Below are 22446 nucleotides of genomic sequence, written 5' to 3'. Positions count from 1 at the left end.
GAAGTTAAACTAGATGGGACCTTGGTGTTTTTTCATTTATCATGTTCTATGTTTCCATCATTATATTCCAATTAAAGCACCACTACCACCACCCCCTGCCTCAGCAGCATCTAATATTCCATCATTATGATTTGATATCACTGACTGGGAGGTGCACACGAGTGGTTACTTTTGATCCACTCGATCTTTTTCCCCTCCCTTTCCATGTACAAAACATCCAATCAGTGCCTTGCATGATAAGTCAAACCCATAATCCTCCCCCAGTCCTAAATCAGTTATACTTTCCTTTAAGTCACTGCTTCTTTTCATCCCCACAACTCCACCTTGCATTGGTGTAGTACAAATGTACAGTAAATCAGTGGTTCTCAAACTTTTCTGGTTGAAGGAACCCTTTTCAAATGTAATAACAGACCCAATCTAAATTACATATCATAAATTCCTTGCATATTTACATTTCTGAATATAAAGTTCATCAGAGTTTTGTTAAAGGGACTTGCATAAAATGTTGCCAGGGTTGTCAGACATGGTGAACATTGATGTCATTGGTGATGTGAAAACTTTTATCTTCCCTTTACAGGAAAGGTAACCCTCCAGGTTCAGCAACATACCTATTGAATACTTCCGGGCACACCACCACCCTGTTCTGGAATTCGGTAGTTCCTGCTGGAAACACTGGTGCCATTTCAGGTGTAACCCTCCACTGCCTGCTTACTCACTGCACAGCTGTTGTGTTTCAGGGTTTCCCCCTCTGCTGTTTACCGGCCTGTCTGCATGGACCCCAGTTTGAAAACCACTGGATTATCCTTCCATTATCCAAATACATGGCAGGGCTGCTGTCATATCCAATTAGAAAATTACAAGTGTGTTCTGATTCGCATTGGACAATGCTACATAACAGGATATTGGCATATAAAGTTACTTCAGTTAACATGGCGTGTGGGCTTACCTACAGAAATTATTTTTGACACTGGACTCAACGAAACCATCTGATGCAGCCTAGAATCTCAAATACCCTCTGACCTGCCCCCCCCCCCCCCAACCAATCCATCTATCCATGTCTCCTCCCTTCTCTCCCCTCCCCATCCCTTACTTCTGGTCTTGCTCACTAACCCTTCTGGTTGCTCTCTTCTGCCCCCTCCTTCCATTATCTTTCACATCTCTCCGTCAACTGCTCACCCCTATCTTTCTCAAGTTTACCCACTACATCTCAGCTTCCTTCATCTGTCTCCCCTCTTCATCTCTTCCTTGTATCTCACGATCTCTTACCCTCAGTGTCTACTCCCCTCTCTACCTGCCTGGTCCCTTTCTGTTCCTCATGTCTCCACCCCTCTCCCTCCCATGGTTACGATCTTTTTCCCCTCCCCTGCAAACTGCTCCCTCTGAACCCCATTTCTATCCCCATCACTCATCCACATCATCTCCTGTACTCCCATCTCGCTAGCTCTCCCCGCATCCCATCCCTCTCCCCCGTTCGTCCTTCCCCATCTCTCTGTACCTTCATCTCTCTCCCCATTCTTCTTTGTACATCATCTCTCTCTCTTCCTGTCACTCTCCACCATCTCTCCTCCCACCACTCAAATCTCACCTTCACCAGACCGCACTCGCTGACTCTGCTGAAGTACTCGAATAACGGCTGGACCGCATCCCCACAGAGATTCACCATGCACACTACCATCACAACGCAGTTCAGCCCGGGAAGGGAGAAACAGAGCTGCGGCCCGACTCCATCCGCGATTCACAAAATGGTGGCCGCAGAATCACTTCCTTGCTCTTTCATTGGCTACTCCGTCACTTCACTATGATTGACAGCAGAGGGAACCAATTAACTGCCAGACCTGTGAAAGTGGTCAAAGAATCTTACAACGGAGACTGACAATCATCTGCTGGCTTGGAGTCTTTTTTTCGCCCCTCCTTCTTTTCCTGCAGCGCCTGGCTGCTGCTGCCGCCCCCATGGTAAACATTCAATACCCCCATCCAGCAGCGCCCGGCTGCTCCCCACCAACTTGCACACCATCGGTGATTTGTTTTTTTTTGCAGCCCCCTCCCGGGAAGTTTCTACGGACCCCCAGGGATCCGCAGACCCTAGTTTGAGAATCACTGCAGTAAATGTTGTATATGTTACACTTCATCAAAACATTGGCATCTAAATTTTGCAAATCTATAGATTTGTCTGCTGAATCAATGGAAGATTTTGAACAAGATAAAGCCCTCACTCCCGAAATCTTTATAACCCTGTTATTTCCAAATGCAACGACACCAACATCCTCCTTATTGACCTCCCATCCTCTATTCGCCATAAACTCCACCTTGTCCAAAACTCTGCAGCTCGTGCCTCGTCTCATAAGTTATGCTCACGTCACTCCCTTCTTCATTTGACCTTCACTGGATCCGCAACCCATTAAATTTAAAATTCTCATCCTGGTCTACAAGTTCCTCCAAGGCCAAGCCCACTCTATGAAAATTCCTTCAGCCTCATGACCTCAATTACTGTTCCTCGGATTCCTGCTCAAACACACCATTGGCGGCAGAAAACTTTAGCAGCTTGGTCCTATTTTTTGGAACTCCCTCCCCAAGCGTCTTTCACCACCTTTTTAAAAACTTCAAACCCCATCTCAAATCAAGCTTTTCATCACCCAATCTAATTTCTCAATTCCTCAGGCACGACATATTTCCTTGCATGCATCAGTGAAGCACTTTGGTACGTTCCGTTAATTAAACATGTTATACAAATTCAAGCCGTTGATGTAGCCTGGCTTTTCCAAGATTATTTAAGTGAATTTCAGCCAAATATGACTTTATTGGTACAAACCAGTCACATGTTCCTGAAGGACCTCAATAAGGTCAGGCGTTAGACGACTTCCCATGAGCACTTCACACCCTTCCTTTGCAAGGCGATTTGCCATGACTGGTGCATTTCCACCTAATGACCATCGTACTCGAGGGAGACCCTGGGTGGCTTTCACCAACTTACGAAACAATGTATCATTGGAAATAAATCGTCTGGAAAAAAAACACAGGATTTTACCATCAACATTTAGAATAGAATCAGAATTTTAACAGGACAGGAGACTGCTATTTGGCCAATAATGCCTGTGCTGCCTCTCAAATAGCAATCCAGTCAGTCATGTTCCCCAGTCCTTATTAATTTCTTATTCAAGTATGTATCCACTTCCATTTTAAAAGCTATTACACATTCTGCCTTCTCTACTGTTCCTGGTCTCGCGCTTGGTATAAATTCTCTCTCCCACTCCTTTTATTTATTTGATGATCTTAAATTTATGTCCTCTAGTTACCAACTCAAATCAACCTGTGGAAACAGTGCTCCCTATTGAAAACCATTCATAATTTTGAATATCTGCATCAGATCTTCTGTTACCTTTGTTTTATTGAAAAGAACCCCAGTTTCTCTAGTCTCATAACAAAAGCCATGCATACTTCGTATCACGTATGCAAATATCTCCTGAACCCTTTCTATGATCTTGACATCCTTCAACAACAATTACTTGCATTTATATAGCACCTTTAATATAGCAAGATGTCCCAAGGCACATCACAGGAGCATTATCAAACAAAATTTGAGACAGAACCACATAAGATTTTTTTTACTAGGGCAGAGCTTGGTCAAAGAGGTAGGCTTTAAAGGAATGTCTTAAAGTAGGAAAGAGAGGTAGAGAGGCAGAGGTTTAGGGAGGAAATTCCATAGCTTAGGGCCTCGGCAATTGAAGGCATATGGAACAATTAAATCAGGGACATACAAGAGGCCAGAATTGGAAGAGTGCAGATATTGCTTGGGGCAGCAGGGGGGGGGGGGGGGGTCAGCAGGGGCAGGAAAGAACATAACATAAGAATTAGGAACAGGAGTAAGCCATCTAGCCCCTCGAGCCTGCTCCGCCATTCAAAAAGATCATGGCTGATTTAGCCGTGGACTCAGCTCCACTTACCCGCCCGCTCCCCATAACCCTTAATTCTCTTATTAGTTAAAAATCTATCTGTGATTTGAATACATTCAATGAACTCGCCTCAACTGCTTCCTTGGGCAGAGAATTCCACAGATTCACAACCCTCGAGAAGAAATTCCTTCTCAACTCGGTTTTAAATTGGCTCCCCCGTATTTTGAGGCTGTGCCCCCTAGTTCTAGTCTCCCCAACCAGTGGAAACAACCTCTCTGCCTCTATCTTGTCTATCCCCTTCATTATTTTAAATGTTTCTAGAAGATCACCCCTCATCCTTCTGAACTCCAAGCAGTAAAGACCCAGTCTACTCAATCTATCATCATAAGGTAACCCCCTCATCTCTGGAATTAGCCTAGTGAATCGTCTCTATAACCCCTCCAAAGCTAGTATATCCTTCCTTAAGTAAAGTGACCAAAACTGCACGCAGTACTCCAGGTGCGGCCTCACCAATACCCTGTACAGTTGCAGCAGGACCTCCCTGCTTTTGTACTTCATCCCTCTCGCAATGAAGGCCAACATTCCATTCGCCTTCCTGATTGCAGGTGCAGCAGGTAAACGAACTTTTTGGGATTCATGCACAAGGACCCCCAGGTCCCTCTGCACCGCAGCATGTTGTAATTTCTCCCCATTCAAATTATATTCCCTTTTACTGTTTTTTTTTGTCCAAGGTGGATGACCTCACATTTTCCAACATTGTATTCCATCTGCCAAACCTTAGCCCATTCGCTTAACCTATCTAAATCGCTTTGCAGCCTCCGTGTCCTCCACACAACCCGCTTTCCCACTAATCTTTGTGTCATCTGCAAATTTTGTTACACTACACTCTGTCCCCTCTTCCAGGTCATCTATGTATATTGTAAACAGTTGTGGTCCCAGCACGATCCCTGTGGCACACCACTAACCACTGATCTCCAACCTGAAAAGGACCCATTTATCCCAACTCTGCTTTCTGTTAGCCAGCCAATTCTCGATCCATGCTAATACATTTCCTCTGACTCCGCGTACCTTTATCTTCTGCAGTAACCTTTTGTGTAGCACCTTATCGAATGCCTTTTGGAAATCTAAATACACCACATCCATCGGCACACCTCTATCCACCATGCTCGTTATATCCTCAAAGAATTCCAGTAAATTTGTTAAACATGATTTCCCCTTCATGAATCCATGTTGCGTCTGCTTGATTGTACGATTCCTATCTAGATGTCCCGCTATTTCTTCCTTTATGATAGTTTCAAGCATTTTCCCCACTACAGATGTTAAACTAACCAGCCTATAGTTACCTGCCTTTTGTCTGCCCCGTTTTTTTTTTTTTTAAAAACAGAGGCGTTACATTAGCTGCTTTCCAATCCGCTGGTACCTCCCCAGAGTCCAGAGAAATTTGGTAGATTATAACAAATGCATCTGCTATAACTTCCGCCATCTCTTAATACCCTGGGATGCATTTCATCCAGACCAAGGGACTTGTCTACCTAGAGTCCCATTAGCCTATCCAGCACTACCCTTCTAGTGATAGTGATTATCTCAAGGTCCTCCCTTCCCACCTTCCCATGACCAGCAATTTTTGGCATGGTTTTTGTGTCTTCCACTGTGAAGACCGAAGCAAAATAATTGTTTAAGGTCTCAGCCATTTCCACATTTCCCATTACTAAATCCCATTAGAAAGAGGTGGCGGTGAGGCTGGAGATTAGAGGTAGGGAGGGGTGAGGCCATAGAGGGATTTGAAAATAAGGATGAGAATTCTTTTTAAAATTGAGGCGTTGCTTAACTAGGAGCCAATGTAGGTAGAAAGCACAGATGAGATGGGGGAAACAGGACTTGGTGCAAGAGGAAGATGCCCAAGAGTGGACATATTAGTCTAACTGCACCCTTTGTACAGCTCCAGCATTCCATCTTTAGTTTTCTATTCTCTGCACCTATTTATAAATGAGTTGTTTTTTCAACTTGTCCTCCACTTTTAAAAAAAGTATCTCTAAAAGGTTAAAGTAGGAGGTGCACTACTTCACATTGTTAGAAATAACTACTACAGCAATACACAAATACATAGGTTTAGTGTTTTTGGTGTTGAAGTACGATGAGAATAGTTTGATTAGGGAAGTGGGAAAATAGCGCAATAATGGTGTGGAATTCCTGGCCTCCCCGGGTCCGTACAAAGTTTCTACGGACCCGGGAAGGCATTGGAAATCCAGTTTTCAGCGCGTAATGCGCATGCGCTGAAAACCGGATTTTCTGATCTGTCAAGTTTCTGGCTTGACAGGCCTCGCGCATCTCGGGAGCGAAGATAATTGCATGGGTAAAATTGCGGAATTTACACATATCTTGCCCTGCAAATGTCCTCAAAACTCTTGCACCTGATAGGCGCCTGAGTTTAAAAACATAACATGATTAAAATTAAAAAATGTTAAAACATGTTAAAACCCTGCCCACTCAGGAAATGTTATTTTAAACCATAATTAAAACTTTAAAAATCGGCAAATTTTTTTCTTTAAAAAACATGTTTATCAACTTTAATTTCTATAGCGTATTTATGAGGTGTTTTTTTTAATGTTTTATGTAGTGTTTGGGTGTGTTTCTCATTCATAGTAACAGGAGTTTCAGACTTACGAAACTCTGATGACTATGAATGAGAAAATACTTGACCATGATTGGGTATCCAGGCCCACGTGACTCCTGTGGACATCCCAACGTGAATGCACGCCGTTGCGCAAGAAGAGGAGGCCTCGAGTCCAGGATTTCTGGCGGGCATTCAACCAAAAGGTAGGTGCGCATCTTCTCTCCTATTTTTAGTCGAACGCCAGCGGGAAGAAAAAGGGATTTCTGGCCCATAAATTTTAAATAAGGCTATCACTGATTGCCAAGTTAAAAGGAAGACAAGTCACCAGGTCCAAATAGACTTCATGCAAAAATGGTACCTGGCAGCAGCAGATAGCAAAATCAGTTACATCCTTGCTATTATCTTTAGGAAATCATAAGAATCAGCAGTAAAGTCTGAGGGTTGGGAAAATACCTAACTAGACATCACCTTTTTTTTTTTAAAAAGAAAGGGCATTAAGATGATTTGGGGAAACTACAATTCAGTGAGCTTTGCATCTATAGTAGTTAAGAGTATTAGAAGGCATTTTGAAAGACAGGATAATGAAACATCTAGATTGGCATGACAAAAAGGAATCACCTTGGATTTATGCAAGGGAACATTTACCTAACAAATCTACTTTAGTTCTTAAAGGAAATAACAGACCTGGTCAACAATGGAAATTCTGTGATGGGATATATTTAGATTTCAACAAGGTTTTTCATACCGTGCTGCGCAAGTAATTAGTCTACAGGTACAACTATGAGAATGTTTGAGGGAGAAAGCAAAGGCTGGTTATGAATGGAACTGCACCAACATGGCACGAGGTCACTAGTGATGTGCATGATTGTGGTTTATGTAATGTCTGCATGTTAATGTATGTACTGTAACACTCGACCACTGAATGTACCTTCACCCTGTATACACTATACCTGTACCACCAGAGGGTGCTGCTGCTGGAGACCTAAGGGTCACCTGTGCATTGCAGGTAACCAAATATAAAAAGGAAGCTCATCTCGGTGTCCTCACTCCAGGAGCTGCAATAAAGGACTAAGGTCACTACAGTTCACTACTATACCCTTACCTCGTGAAGTAGTTATTGGAGTGCTTGCATACACTACAATTTACAATATATACATAAACAAATTGGAGCTGGGAACAGAATAAAGCTTCAAGTTTACAGGAGGGAAAGAAATACAAAAAGTTTTGCATAGGTTAGTAAGGTGTATTGATGAGTGAAAATTACATTTAATGTGGGAAAATCCAGGAGTAATGAGACTCTGGAAAGGAAACAAACAATGGAAATCTGAACTAAATGGCTCTAGATTACAACACACAGGAAAATGTATGGGGGATAACTCACTGAAACCAAGATATGCAAGCAACAGCAAAGAAAGCTAACCAGATACATAACCAGAAGGGCAAAGTACAAATTCCAGGAGGCAATAATGAATCTATACAAGGCACTAGTGCAACCACAGCCTCATTGCCATATGCCATACTACAGAAAGTTAATGGACGCAATACAGAAAAGAGCAAAGTCATCTGAGCTAAGAGGAGACATTATTCAAAATACTTAAAAGGGATCGTTAACTGAATCCCAATTATATACGTTTAAGATTGACACAAATTCTACAACCAGGGGATTGAGGCTCAAGCTTAGAAGGTGCAGACAGTTTGGATTCAACTATTAACCAGTCATGAACATATGGAAAAAATACTGCTCGAGGAGGGTGTGGAACAATTCAAGAGAGAAGTAGATTATTGAACGATTGAGTGGTATTAGTTTTCAGGACTAGTAACTTGGACTGCAGAGTCTTTTCAAGTCCTATACTTTATGGACCACCAACAATCCAAGTGTCTTGTAGCTTATTAGGAAAATGCATTCCATGGTGTAGAACTGACCCTACAGACTAGGAGGGTTCCAAGCTCAATCACTGGTCTACAACAAATTGGTTGATCTCAGCCAGAGTGATGGTAGGCATGCTATAAAATATAGGGGAGAATACAGCCAGGGTTCACATGCCTAACTGGAATGTCACGATTCAGTAAACATTGCCTTTATTTAACTTCCAGGCTACTTCTCCACTAAAAAAAAAATGCATTCAGGCTCCATATTCAATTTTCCATGGTAATCACTAATTACAAACACAAACAGATAGCTCTCACTCCATTAATATTCAAGTCACTTCTTTATGGAACAAAATAAAATGTATGGGGCAAGGAAAAGTGTTTTCTGTTCATCAAAATAAGTGATGGGATTTTTTTTTTTAATATAAACTATTTACACCTAGTTGCACTCACCAGCAAAGTTCCCTGTAATTTTTTTTGGGTGCACGGCCTCTAAGTGGTTACACGGCCCATTCAAATGTTCGCGCATGCAGTTATTGCAATTGAAAAGCTACCAAGCCAGCTTAAAGGGAACATTGCTCACTAGTACGCTCAACTCGGTCGTAACAAGACAAGATGCAGCATGAAGTCTACTCTGACAGTGTGCATTTGCCCCAATCTCTGAAGAACACTAATGTGCCAGTGTAAATATTTCTTCTCCAAGCAAGGAAGAAGAATAGTTAAGGATGCATTTACACTATAAGGCGTTTTGCTATAGCTGACCTGCATACTTGATGTTGATAACAGGTGCATAAAAGTATTCAATTTCTCAGCCAAAGCATCTCATCTCAAGGTACACAAATGCACAAAGCCCTTTCAAAATATAAAGCATGGCATATATTAATACTGATCAAATTTGGAGTAGTGAGCAACTGAAAAGCCCCCAAAATCTGCAAATCAGCTCAGTTTACAAAAAATATTTGCATGATTGCCTGTTCCTACTGTTGAATACATTTGACTATGATTACAATAATCTGGCTGAATAATGACGATTCGGGAATAAAAAGCAATTAAAGCCCAAGTCTGTATGACAACTGCTGATTCACCACCATATGCAGGGTGCTCAAGAGTGATGTTGTCATGGACAGTTTCAAAGAAATTACTGCCAAGTGCAAGACTTAATATATAGCACAATTCTTTAAAGATAAATACTAAAAAAGGTTATTTAATTATGGACTTATGGCTACCATCATCCCAATGAGGTAGGGGTGCGTGCAATAAAGGTGCAGCAGTTATAATGGGTGACTTTAATATGCACATAGATTGGGTTAACCAAACTGGAAGCAATACGGTGGAGGAGGATTTCCTGGAGTGCATAAGGGATGGTTTTCTAGACCAATATGTCGAGGAACCAACTAGGGGGGAGGCCATCTTAGACTGGGTGTTGTGTAATGAGAGAGGATTAATTGGCAATCTCGTTGTGCGAGGCCCCTTGGGGAAGAGTGACCATAATATGGTGGAATTCTGCATTAGGATGGAGAATGAAACAGTTAATTCAGAGACCATGGTCCAGAACTTAAAGAAGGGTAACTTTGAAGGTATGAGGCGTGAATTGGCTAAGATAGATTGGCGAATGATACTTAAGGGGTTGATTGTGGATAGGCAATGGCAGACATTTAGAGACCGCATGGATGAACTACAACAATTGTACATTCCTGTCTGGCGTAAAAATAAAAAAGGGAAGGTGGCTCAACCGTGGCTATCAAGGGAAATCAGGGATAGTATTAAAGCCAAGGAAGTGGCATACAAATTGGCCAGAAATAGCAGCGAACCCAGGGACTGGGAGAGATTTAGAACTCAGCAGAGGAGGACAAAGGGTTTGATTAGGGCAGGGAAAATGGGAGTACAAGAAGAAGCTTGCAGGGAACATTAAGACGGATTGCAAAAGTTTCTAGATATGTAAAGAGAAAAAGGTTAGTAAAGACAAACGTAGGTCCCCTGCAGTCAGAATCAGAGGAAGTCATAACGGGGAACAAAGAAATGGCAGACCAATTGAACAAGTACTTTGGTTCGGTATTCACTAAGGAGGACACAAACAACCTTCCGGATATAAAAGGGGTCGGAGTAACTGAGGGAAATCCTTATTAGTCGGGAAATTGTGTTGGGGAAATTGATGGGATTGAAGGCCGATAAATTCCCAGGGCCTGATGGACTGCATCCCAGAGTACTTAAGGAGGTGGCCTTGGAAATAGTGGATGCATTGACAGTCATTTTCCAACATTCCATTGACTCTGGATCAGTTCCTATAGGGTAGCCAATGTAACCCCACTTTTAAAAAAAAAAAGGAGGGAGAGATATAACACGGAATTATAGACCGGTCAGCCTGACATCAGTAGTGGGTAAAATGATGGAATCAATTATTAAGGATGTCATAGCAGCGCATTTGGAAAGAGGTGACATGATAGGTCCAAGTCAGCATGGATTTGTGAAAGGGAAATCATGCTTGACAAATCTTCTGGAATTTTTTGAGGATGTTTCCAGTAGAGTGGACAAGGGAGAACCAGTTGATGTGGTATATTTGGACTTTCAGAAGGCTTTCGACAAGGTCCCACACAAGAGATTAATGTGCAAAGTTAAAGCACATGGGATTGGGGGTAGTGTGCTGACATGGATTGAGAACTGGTTGGCAGACAGGAAGCAAAGAGTAGGAGTAAATGGGGACTTTTCAGAATGGCAGGCAGTGACTAGTGGGGTACCGCAAGGTTCTGTGCTGGGGCCCCAGCTGTTTACACTGTACATTAATGATTTAGACGAGGGGATTAAATGTAGTATCTCCAAATTTGCGGATGACACTAAGTTGGGTGGCAGTGTGAGCTGCGAGGAGGATGCTATGAGGCTGCAGAGTGACTTGGATAGGTACGGTGAGTGGGCAAATGCATGGCAGATGAAGTATAATGTGGATAAATGTGAGGTTATCCACTTTGGTGGTAAAAACAGAGAGACAGACTATTATCTGAATGGTGACAGATTAGGAAAAGGGGAGGTGCAAAGAGACCTGGGTGTCATGATATATCAGTCATTGAAGGTTGGCATGCAGTTACAGCAGGCGGTTAAGAAAGCAAATGGCATGTTGGCCTTCATAGCGAGGGGATTTGAGTACAGGGGCAGGGAGGTGTTGCTACAGTTGTACAGGGCCTTGGTGAGGCCACACCTGGAGTATTGTGTACAGTTTTGGTCGCCTAATCTGAGGAAGGACATTCTTGCTATTGAGGGAGTGCAGCGAAGGTTCACCAGACTGATTCCCGGGATGGCGGGACTGACCTATTGTGGAAGAAAGAATCTATGAATCTATGGCTTATGGAAGAGGGAAGGGTTAAATTCTGTTTCTGCTATGCTTAAAGAAATAATAGGACTAGAAAAATAGCCACGCTGTTTAGCCTTGAAACTTAGAGATGCAATTAAATGACCATCTGGTATTAAAAGGGAGTCTCCTTTTGATTCTGCTTATCAGACTGTGAACAGAGAAAAATTATGCAAGGACAGATAGAGTGTGTACCTCCCGAGACGGCCTTTGTACTCGTGGGACTAATGAATAAGATTCCTTTTCTATTTCTGTATTCAATTTCTGTATAAAGATAAGTGCAATTTGCTTGTACGACATAGTTTTGCCTTGGTACGGTCCAAGCAGGCTCTCCGAGATATATCTCGATTTTTAAAATAAATTCTCTCGAAGTGCACCTCTGAAAGTCTCTGCCTGAGTTAATTTAAGTTAAATATTTCCTCGACACCTATCAAAAAAGACTGGATAAACTGGGCTTGTATTCACTGGAGTTCAGAAGAATGAGAGGGGACCTCATAGAAACGTTTAAAATTCTGACGGGGTTAGACAGGTTAGATGCAGGAAGAATGTTCCCAATGTTGGGGAAGTCCAGAACCAGGGGACACAGTCTAAGGATAAGGGGGAAGCCATTTAGGACCGAGATGAGGAGGAATTTCTTCACCCAGAGAGTGGTGAACCTGTGGAATTCTCTACCACGGAAAGTTGTTGAGGCCAATTCACTAAATATATTCAAAAAGGAGTTAGATGAAGTCCTTACTACTAAGGGGATCAAGGGGTATGGTGAGAAAGCAGGAATGGGATACTGAAGTTGCATGTTCAGACATGAACTCATTGAATGGTGGTGCAGGCTAGAAGGGCCGAATGGCCTACTCCTGCACCTATTTTCTATGTTTCTAAGAGTCTCATTACCATCACCCTCAAATGAAATTGTTCAGGACTGCGATGCTTTCTGAAATGGTGTTACTACCATCTATACTCTAGAGAGACTATAAAGCATCACCAAAAACTGTAGATATATTTTTGCTACAAATGTCAAGTGTATGTCCAATATGGTTAGTCTCATTCATGCTGCTATTTCCTTACTCAGATGCAGCTCCAGGAGGAAAGAAGTATGCAAAGCTTTCAGCCAACTGTTCTTCTGATGTGATGTAATTATGGTGGACAGGATTACTGCTTGGTTGGATGCCAGCTTTCTTTAATAGAGCAACTCCATCTGCAACAATGTCAAGACAGCCACCAAAACCTACAGCAAGACCAAAATAAGAAATGCATGATTAATACATATATTTTAAAGTTTCAAATTTAGTTACTGTTGTAAAGTAGGGAATGCAGTAACTAATTTGCATACAGCAATGTGATAATGAGCAGATAAGCCGCTTTTAGGTGTTAATTGAGAGATAAATTTTGGCCAGGACACACTCCTGAACATTTCTTCGAAATAGTACAGGTTGGACCTCCCTTATCCGGCATGATTCGGATGGCCGGGTGCGCATGCGCAGAACGCGGCCGACCCCCCCACCCACCCGACGTCAGGCCACCCGCCCGCGGGCTGACCTCCCTTTATCCAGCAAAATGCTTTATTTGGCACAGGCCAGGTCCCGAGAGTGCCGGATAAGGAAGTGCAAAACCAGAAGCCCTTACCTCAGCATGGCTGTGAACATAGCAAAAACAAAGGCTTGAAGTCACAACCTGGGCTGGGACTGAAGGCAGAAGTCTGAGAGAGCCATAAGGCATATAATGGAGCGCAGATCTTGATGAAGGCACGACAACGATCAGTTTGAGCTCACACCAGAAGCAACAATTCAATTCAGAGGAACTTATATACAGAGCAAGAGAGCGGCGGAAGCTGCAGCAGGACCAAGTGGAGTAGAGTTCTGTTCAGTAAAAGATAAGCAGCTGGGAATCAGAAAGAAAAGGCGCTATATCGCCATTGTTGAACCACTCTGATGAGCCGATGTTTACATACAGATTTCCATGATAACTGGATATAGCCTGGGCTAGAAATTGGCCAGCCCTGTGCCCGGTTTTTCAGGGATATTGTGGCTTTTTTGACAGTAAAAGGTGTTCACCTAAATTGGCTAAAGTTGTGCGCGTTTGGTTTTGAAATACCACTGTAAAGCAGACCACCGTCGTGCTCAACAAAAAAAGCGTTATCTTTAAATTGGCCGTCGGCACACCTGTATTCTGCGTTAAAAAAAACACCCAAGAAAATTCTGTGTTGCAGTGCCAGAAATAGCAAAAAAGGCATGGCAAAGTTTTTTTTTTTAAATTCTTTTGCAGCAATTAGTTAAGGGTCTTGTAAACGTTTTGTGATTTTTAATTTTTTGCAATTGTGTGTGTTTTTGCCCCTTCCCAGGGCCTATCTTTTTAAACTGTAACTGGCCTCAATCTAAATTGGCGAGGACCGCGGTTTCCACCGCGATTCTTCGTGCAACGTCGATTTTTACCGTTGAGCACATTTTGTTGCCAATTTTATACCTTTAAAAAAAGTGGTATTTGTAACAGTTTTTGGCGAAAAATGCTGAAAAAAATACCATCGACAAAAGACCAATTTTTAGCCCCCTCAGAGTTTTAATGTTAAATATTAACATTAAAAAAATCATACAGCACAAGGCCTTTCAGCCCATCATGTCTGCGCCAGCTCTTTGAAAGAGCTATCCAAGTAGTCCCATTCCTCTGCACTTTCATAACCCTGCAAATTTCTTCATTTCAACTACATACCCTTTTGAAAGTTACTATTGAATCTGCTTCCACCACCCTTTCAACAAATTGACAGGAACCAAAATTATGACAGGAAGTAAAGTCAACAGATGTAATATGCAACATTTTCATAACTATACACATTTCTAATGTTTATTATATTCTTTACTTAGGTAAGCAATAATTAAACTAGAAACAACTTCAACTTCAGGTAGTTTTGCAATACAAAATCCAGATTGGATACCTTCACTGGGACAATAAAGACGGAACTTTAAATGAGCGATTTGCGAAGGACTGTGAACTTGTTTTTTTGGATTCAAAAAAGGTATTTCTTGGCTGAGAGGAGCCTGTGGATAACAGTTCAGAGGTAGACCTGGGAAAATACTGCACCTCGACACCATAACATGCAGAGTGTGAGCCAGTGAATTTGATGCTAAGGTGGTCCTGTGTATAAATGTGCTTACTTACTTCATAATGTTAGTTTAGTGCATTTAGTAGGCCAGTATGGGAGGCCATTGTTCTGACAGTATCATAAAGTGGGTATCCACTGTTTTTGGAAGAATGTCAGGTCATTGTATTTCAAGATGTACCCAACTGCCAGAGAACGTACAAAAATGATGGACAGGAAAATATCTATGGGTCCATCCAACCTGTCCCACACAGTTGTGATGCTTTATGCATCACAGTACATACACCATCCACCCACAACATGTAATCTCCTTAGAGGTAAAAAAAAAATCCAAGCCAATTGGGGGGTGGAGAGAAATCTGAAATTCCTCTTCGTCCCCTTCGGTGACTAACGAGTGACCGCCTCCAATCCTGCGCGATTTCTGCATTCCTCCAATTCTGGCCTTTTGTGCACCCCCAATTTCCTTTGCCCCACCATTGGTGGCTGTGCCTTCAACTGTCTAGGCCCCAAGCTCTAGAATTCCCTCCCTCTCCCTTAAAACCTACCTCTTTGACCAAGCTTTTGGTCACCTGTCCCAATATCTCCTTTTGTTGCTTGGTGTGAAATGTGTGTTTGATATTCACTCCTGTGATGCACCTTGGGATGTTTTGCTGCATTAAAGGCACTATACAAATGCAAGTTGTTGTTGCAAGTGGTTTATATAATGCATACCAATGATTTTCCCCGAGCAACTTACCTATAACTGACTTCAAGCTAATGGGGGGGGGGGGAAGAAGAGGGGGGGGGGGGAGGAAGAGAAGAGGGGGGGGGGAAGAGAAGAGGGGGGGGGGGGGGAAGAGAAGAGGGGGGGGGGGGAAGAGAAGAGGGGGGGGGGGAGAAGAGAAGAGGGGGGGGGGAGAAGAGAAGAGGGGGGGGGGAAGAGAAGAGGGGGGGGGAAGAGAAGAGGGGGGGGGAAGAGAAGAGGGGGGGGGAAGAGAAGAGGGGGGGGGAAGAGAAGAGGGGGGGGGAAGAGAAGAGGGGGGGGGAAGAGAAGAGGGGGGGGAAGAGAAGAGGGGGGGGGAAGAGAAGAGGGGGGGGGAAGAGAAGAGGGGGGGGGAAGAGAAGAGGGGGGGGGAAGAGAAGAGGGGGGGGAAGAGAAGAGGGGGGGGAAGAGAAGAGGGGGGGGGGAAGAGAAGAGGGGGGGGGGAAGAGAAGAGGGGGGGGGGAAGAGAAGAGGGGGGGGGAAGAGAAGAGGGGGGGGGAAGAGAAGAGGGGGGGGGAAGAGAAGAGGGGGGGGGAGAAGGGGGGGGAGAAGGGGGGGGAGAAGGGGGGGGAGAAGGGGGGGGAGAAGGGGGGGGAGAAGGGGGGGGGGAGAAGGGGGGGGGAGAAGGGGGGGGGAGAAGGGGGGGGGAGAAGGGGGGGGGGGAGAAGGGGGGGGGAGAAGGGGGGGGGGGAAAGAAGAGGGAGGGGGAAGAAGGGGGGGGAAGAAGGGGGGGGGGGGGGAGAGGAGAGAGCAGAGGTCGAGTCGGGTCCGGTCGGGTGGGAGGAGCCTTATTCACGCAGCCCCAGTGAGGCCATTCGGCCAGGGCTAGGGGCTGCGTGCTTCGGGCCCTTCCCACAGTTTTGGGCGTCTGGAGCTACTGCACATGCGCGCCCACGTGCAGAGATCCCGGCACTGTTTTCAGCGCAGGGACCTGGCTCTGCCCCCTGCCACTCGTGCTGCGCCGTGCCCAGCTCCAGAGGGCCTGCAGGGAGCCGGAGAATAGGCAAGTTTTTTTTTTAGGTGCACTTTGTGGCGCGAAAAACAGGCGTCCAGGTCCGGACTGCGCCGTTTTAGGCGCGGCCCGAAACTTGGGCCCTATCAGTCTCGAATAAAATTTTGTGACGTTCAACTCTTTCACACCTACTTCTATTGCAGTGGACTTCGGTTCTAATGATCAATTTAGATAGGCCCGCATTTCACCATTATCACAAAGCATTTCAAATATCAACCATGTATATGCTGCATATGCCACCGAAAAAGCAAATGCTCTGTTCACTGGCACATTTCATTTTAAATAAGAGCATATTTAAGTTCTATATAATTGTTCAATAACGAGCACTTCAAATATATAGGATTCTATTGAACAGAGGGAAAGAACAGAGTGCACGTTGCTGAACGTGCAGTAACTTGATAGTGATGCAGTGACAATTTTATAATGTTGCGCAAATTACTTTAGGTTCAGAACAGGTCATGACATCCTTTCCAGGGCTGAAAAAAATAATCTACCGCTGGAATGATTAATACAATTGAACTCTAGTCGAAATTGTAAGTTAGCACAACCACAAAGATGCATTGCTTTTTAATGTCAGCTGGTCAAATCATTACAACCCAATAAATGACAAATTAAATTCCATTGCTTCATTTGCAAAAAAAATTATTCTCCTTATAAATCATAAGGATTACTTAAAACAGCTAAGAACTGATCATGTATGCTTCACCTAGTCATGCTTTCCAACTCTCAATTTGCAACCAATGCTGTCTCCAATGTTGTCTATTTATATAAAAGTCTTGACTATATCACCACAAATTTAATGTGGCACCCTAGATATTTAATATTTCCATAAAAAGAGAATAAACTTAATGACAAAGATTGGCTGAACTATAGATCAGGTAGGATCCCACTGAAAAGCAACCAATTCAAATGTTGCAGTTAGAACACATTAATTATCATTGTTCAAATCATATACTTTTTTAAGTAGCTCTATCTGCCATCTTAATTTTTGACCAAACATGTAAAAAAATTTTATAATTTGCACTAAAAATTGTTAAACTTACCGATACACAATACTGTCATCTCCCATCACCCCAAAAGAGGTCTACCTATATCTAGAGAGCCCGAGACTTTTTTCCTCGTCTTGGCTGCAGCTGTGTTTCTTTATCTGGGCTTTGCTTTTTTATTAATTTCCCTTACACTCCCCTCAAGATGACACATGCAGCGCCTCTGGCCCCATTATCAGTGCAACGCACATTGTTTTGTAAAGCTACTTTTCGCTCATTTTTTTTTTCTGAGTTGTCCATTAGAATCTTTTCAAATAGAATTTAATAATCTTCGCTATTTACATCCCTGTTTGAAAGTCACCATTTTCCACACATTTGCATGCCCATTTTTTTTTTAAAACAAATATGCTGAAAAATTCCAAACAATGAAACAGAGATAATATTCTGAAGGGAATGACAAGACAATTTTAAAACAAGTTCTAAACGCAGTTTATGGAAATTTACAATGATTGAAGATGGCAAAAGATTGTCAAACTCACATAACACACTAGTGAATAAAACTTCTGTTCCACACTCCTGGCTCAGGCCAGGAGCACATAGCAGGAAACTTGACAGGGTGGATGCAGAGAGGATGTTTCCACTGATGGGGGAGACTAGAACTAGAGGGCATAATCTTAGAATAAGGGGCCACCCATTTAAAACTGAGATGAGGAGGAATTTCTTCTCAGAGGGTTGTCAATCTGTGGAATTTGCTGCCTCAGAGAGCTGTGGAAGCTGGGACATTGAATAAATTTGAGAGAGATAGACAGTTTCTTAACCGATAAGGGATTAAGGGGTTACCTAAGAACATAAGAAATAAGAGCAGGAGTAGGCCATATGGCCCCTCGAGCCTGTTCGGCCATTTAATATCATAGACTCAGGTCCACCTCCCCTGCCCACTTTCCATAACCCCTTATTCTCTTATCAGTTAAGAAATTGTCTATTTCTGTCTTAAATTTATTCAATGTCCCAGCTTCCACAGCTCTGAGGCAGCAAATTCCAGAGATTAACAACCCTCAGAAGAAATTTCTCATCTCAGTTTTAAATGGGCGGCCCCTTATTCTAAGATTATGCCCCCTAGTTCTAGTCTCTCATCAGTGGAAACATCCTCTCTGCATCCACCCTGTCAAGCCCCCTCATAAGCTTATACGTTTCGTTAAGATCACACCTCATTCTTCTGAATTCCAATCAGTAGAGGCCCAACCTACTCAATCTTTCCTCATAAGTCAATCCCCTCATCTCTGGAATCAACCTTGTAAACCGTGAAGACCAATACAAAATATTTGTTCAAAGTCTCTGCCATTTCCCTGTTCCCTACTCTCATCCTCTAGGGGACCAACATTTACTTTAGCTACCCTCTTCCTTTTTACATAACTGTAGAAACTCTTACTATCTGTTTTTATATTTCTTGCTAGTTTACTCTCATAATCCATTTTTTTTTTTGCTTTAAAAATTCACAATCCTCTGGCCTCCCATTAATCTTGGCAACATTGTATGCCACTGTTTTCAACTTGATACCATCCTTTACTTCCTTAGTTAGCCATGGATGGTTCTCACTTCTCAAAGGTCTTTCCTTCTCACTGGAATATATTTTTGTTGAGTTATGAAATATCTCCTTAAATAACTGCCATTTCTTTTCAACCGTCTTGCACTTTAATCTATTTTCCCAGTCCATTTTTTAGCCAACTCTGCCTTCATACCTTTGTAATTGCCTTTATTTAAGATCAGGACTCTGGTTTGAGACCCAACTTTCTCACCCTCCAACTGAATTTGAAATTCAACCATGCTATCATCACTCTTTCCTAGAGGGTCCTTTACTATGGAGATAATTTATTAAATCATGTCTCATTACTCAGTAACTGTTAAAGGAAACCATCCCGGTTACCCTATGAACTCTTCCTCAAGGCTATCTTGGCCAATTTGATTTGTCCAATCAATAAAAGATTAAAATCGCCCAAGAGTATTACCATACCTTTCTTACAAGCCTCCATTATTTCTTGATTTATACTCTGTCCAACAGTGTAACTACTGTTAGGGGGCCTATAATCTACGCCACCAGTGACGACTTCTCTCCACCCAAACTGTTTCTACATCTTGATCTTCTGAGCCAATATCATTTCTCACGACTGTATCGATCTCATCCTTTATTAACAGAGCTGCCCAACCTTTTTTTCCTTTGTCTATCCTTTCAATTTATCAAATACCCCTGAACATTCAGTTCCCAGCCGTGGTCATCTTACAACTACATCTCTGTAATGGCTATCAGATCATACCCATTTATGCCGTCAACTCATCTGTCTTGTTATGAATGCTGCATGCATTCAGATAAAGAGCTTTTGATTTTGTCTTTTTACCATTTTTCCCTGCTTTGACCCCACTTTCTGACACCTTTATAAAATTTCCACTCATTTGAAACCCCCGCCCCACCATTTAGTTTTAAGCCCACTCTACAGCCCTAGTTACATAGAAACATAGAAAATAGGTGCAGGAGTAGGCCTTCGAGCCTGCACCACCATTCAATAAGATCATGGCTGATCATTCCCTCAGTACCCCTATCTTGCTTACTCTCCATTTCCCTTGATCCCCTTAGCCATAAGGGTCATATCTAACTCCCTCTTGAATATATCCAATGAACTGGCATCAACAACTCTCTGCAGCAGGGAATTCCACAGGTTAACAACTCTCTGAGTGAAGAAGTTTCTCCTCATCTCAGTCCTAAATGGCCCACCCCTTATCCTAAGACTGTGTCCCCTGGTTCTGGACTTCCCCACATCTAACCTGTCCCGTAGAATCTTATATGTTTCTATGAGATCCCCTCTCATCCTTCTAAACTCCAATGTATAAAGACCCAGTTGATCCAGTCTCTCCTCATACGTCAGTCCACCCATCCCGGGAATCAGTCTGGTGAACCTTCGCTGCACTCCCTCAATAGCAAGAACGTCCTTCCTCAGATTAGGAGACCAAAACTGAACACAATATTCCAGGTGAGGCCTCACCAAGGCCCTGTACAACTGCAGTAAGACCTCCCTGCTCCTATACTCAAATCCCCTAGCTATGAAGGCCAACATACCATTTGCCTTCTTCACCACCTGCTGTATCTGTATGCCAACTTTCAATGACTTTTATTCAATTCGCTAGGATAGTAGCCCCAGCATGGTTCTAAAGGGTATGCAATTTTAACTTCTTTTACTGATCATCATCCACTCTAAAATTGAGTTCTTAGGTGACTGAATAGTCCATACAGGAATTACAGTCTCGGTCACAGGTGGGACAGATGCTGACAGGCCTATGTAATTCCAGCAATCTGTATTTTTACCCAGGCTGCTTCGGTTTTAATTATAACATTGAGAAACAGGGTTCTTCCAAATTTATCACTGCTAATGTAGCAACATTTATAAAAGGGGTTCTTCTCACTGCGAATATATCAACATGCATCTCCTTAGGAAACATCTACACGACACAACAGAGATCGAGGTCAGCATAGCGGAGATCCAGATCCGAGGACAGCAGAGCGACAAGCAAATACAGCTGCGCAGCTTGTAGGTGCTTAAAATGTCGCATTAGGTCAGAGACAAGAAAAACATTTCAAAAATGTTGTAAGAGTTAAATATAAAACATTCGTTTAAATGAAAACAAACAGTCTGTAACGACAGGAGACTGGGATGCTTTAAGCAAATTCCCCGTTTAACAAAAGATCATTCATCAATAGGCAGCCTTTAGGCTAGTGTCCCCACCAACTAGTTCAATCCCACCCAGCACACCTCCGATTCCTCACCTACTGCCACCCGGGGCCGCCGGTCCATGTCCACTTTCCGCTCGGCTTTCAGCAGCGAGGACAGGACGGTCTCCAGCCGCGTGTCCAGCTCGTTGCCCACCTGTTGCCTGTACCAGTAAGCCGCGAAAATGACGAATAACGAGACCACGGCACCACATTTGAGTCCGTGACCCATGGCAGAGGCAGAGGGGAAAACAGTCACCACAGCAACGAGCAACCTGCACTCAGCAAGTACCTGCAGCGAGGCGGGGCGCGAAGGTCACCACGGCAACAGAACCCGTGCTCGCGAGACAAGGCTTCGCCGCAGAACCTTCATTGAGGTCACCACGGCAACAGAACTTTCACCGGGGTCACCACAGCAACATTCGCGCGACACCGTTCAAATCCTAACCGTTCTGGCCGGGCTGACGGGATAACAACAACAGCGGAACGCGATTAACCAGCAAGAAAAGTAGTCCAATTCAGAGTTGATATAATCTTCCTTATTATTATTTTTGTTTTCCTATTTTCAGTAAATAAAAATGTGGACGTTTTCTCTTCCGCCCCAACATATATGCGTCGATTCGCTCGGAGACGGTTAGTTCTATGATTGATATCGCCATCGACCAATAACAACAGAAGGGGAAGCTTCGTTTTTCCAATTAGATTTCGGCAAAAGGGGGGGGGGGGTTGCATCAGTCGGTTTGGTTGTAGTCGGCTTCTCGGAAGTAAATTAAACCGCGAAGTGGGCGGAGCCTGCAAATTTTCTGGAAGAGCGCAGTTGTCAGTGATTGACACCTTAACACTGGAATGGAATCAATGCAGGGTCAGTGCAATATCCTCATTCCCATCGCTCAGTGGTTTAAAACTGCAATCAGTCTGAGATGGGGAGGAGGAGCTGTAAGTATTTCCACGTTGTGCAATTTGACGTGTTAGTTCCACGTGGCGTCGGGGCGTTTTGTTTTAGAATCATGGAATGATGCCCATCGTGTCTGTGTTGGCTCTTTGGCAGAGCTATCCAATTAATCCCTACTCTTTCCCCATCGTCCTGTAATTTGTTCCCTTCAATTCTTTATCCAATTCTCTTTTGGATGTTACTATTTGAATCTGCT

At 43.3% G+C, this 22446-nt stretch overlaps 1 protein-coding gene across 1 annotated transcript in view; it reads right to left on the bottom strand.

The window, feature by feature from the left end:
- The window catches only part of adpgk2 (ADP-dependent glucokinase 2), a 34933-nt gene extending 12963 nt beyond the window's left edge, over positions 1 to 21970 (bottom strand). The window contains exons 1-3 of the mRNA XM_070889286.1: positions 21356 to 21970; positions 12776 to 12935; positions 2810 to 3000 (exon numbers count right to left, since the gene is read on the bottom strand). Coding sequence (XP_070745387.1) covers positions 2810 to 3000; positions 12776 to 12935; positions 21356 to 21530 — 526 coding nt within the window. The 5' untranslated portion in view covers positions 21531 to 21970. The remainder of the gene's footprint in view (positions 1 to 2809; positions 3001 to 12775; positions 12936 to 21355) is intronic.
- Positions 21971 to 22446: the final 476 nt, after the last annotated feature.

The sequence above is a fragment of the Pristiophorus japonicus genome, chromosome 9 (genome assembly GCF_044704955.1).
Source record: "Pristiophorus japonicus isolate sPriJap1 chromosome 9, sPriJap1.hap1, whole genome shotgun sequence".
Lineage (NCBI taxonomy): Eukaryota > Metazoa > Chordata > Chondrichthyes > Pristiophoridae > Pristiophorus > Pristiophorus japonicus.
Note: the sequence above shows the minus strand (reverse complement) of the source record. Positions and strands in the feature narration are given on the sequence as shown.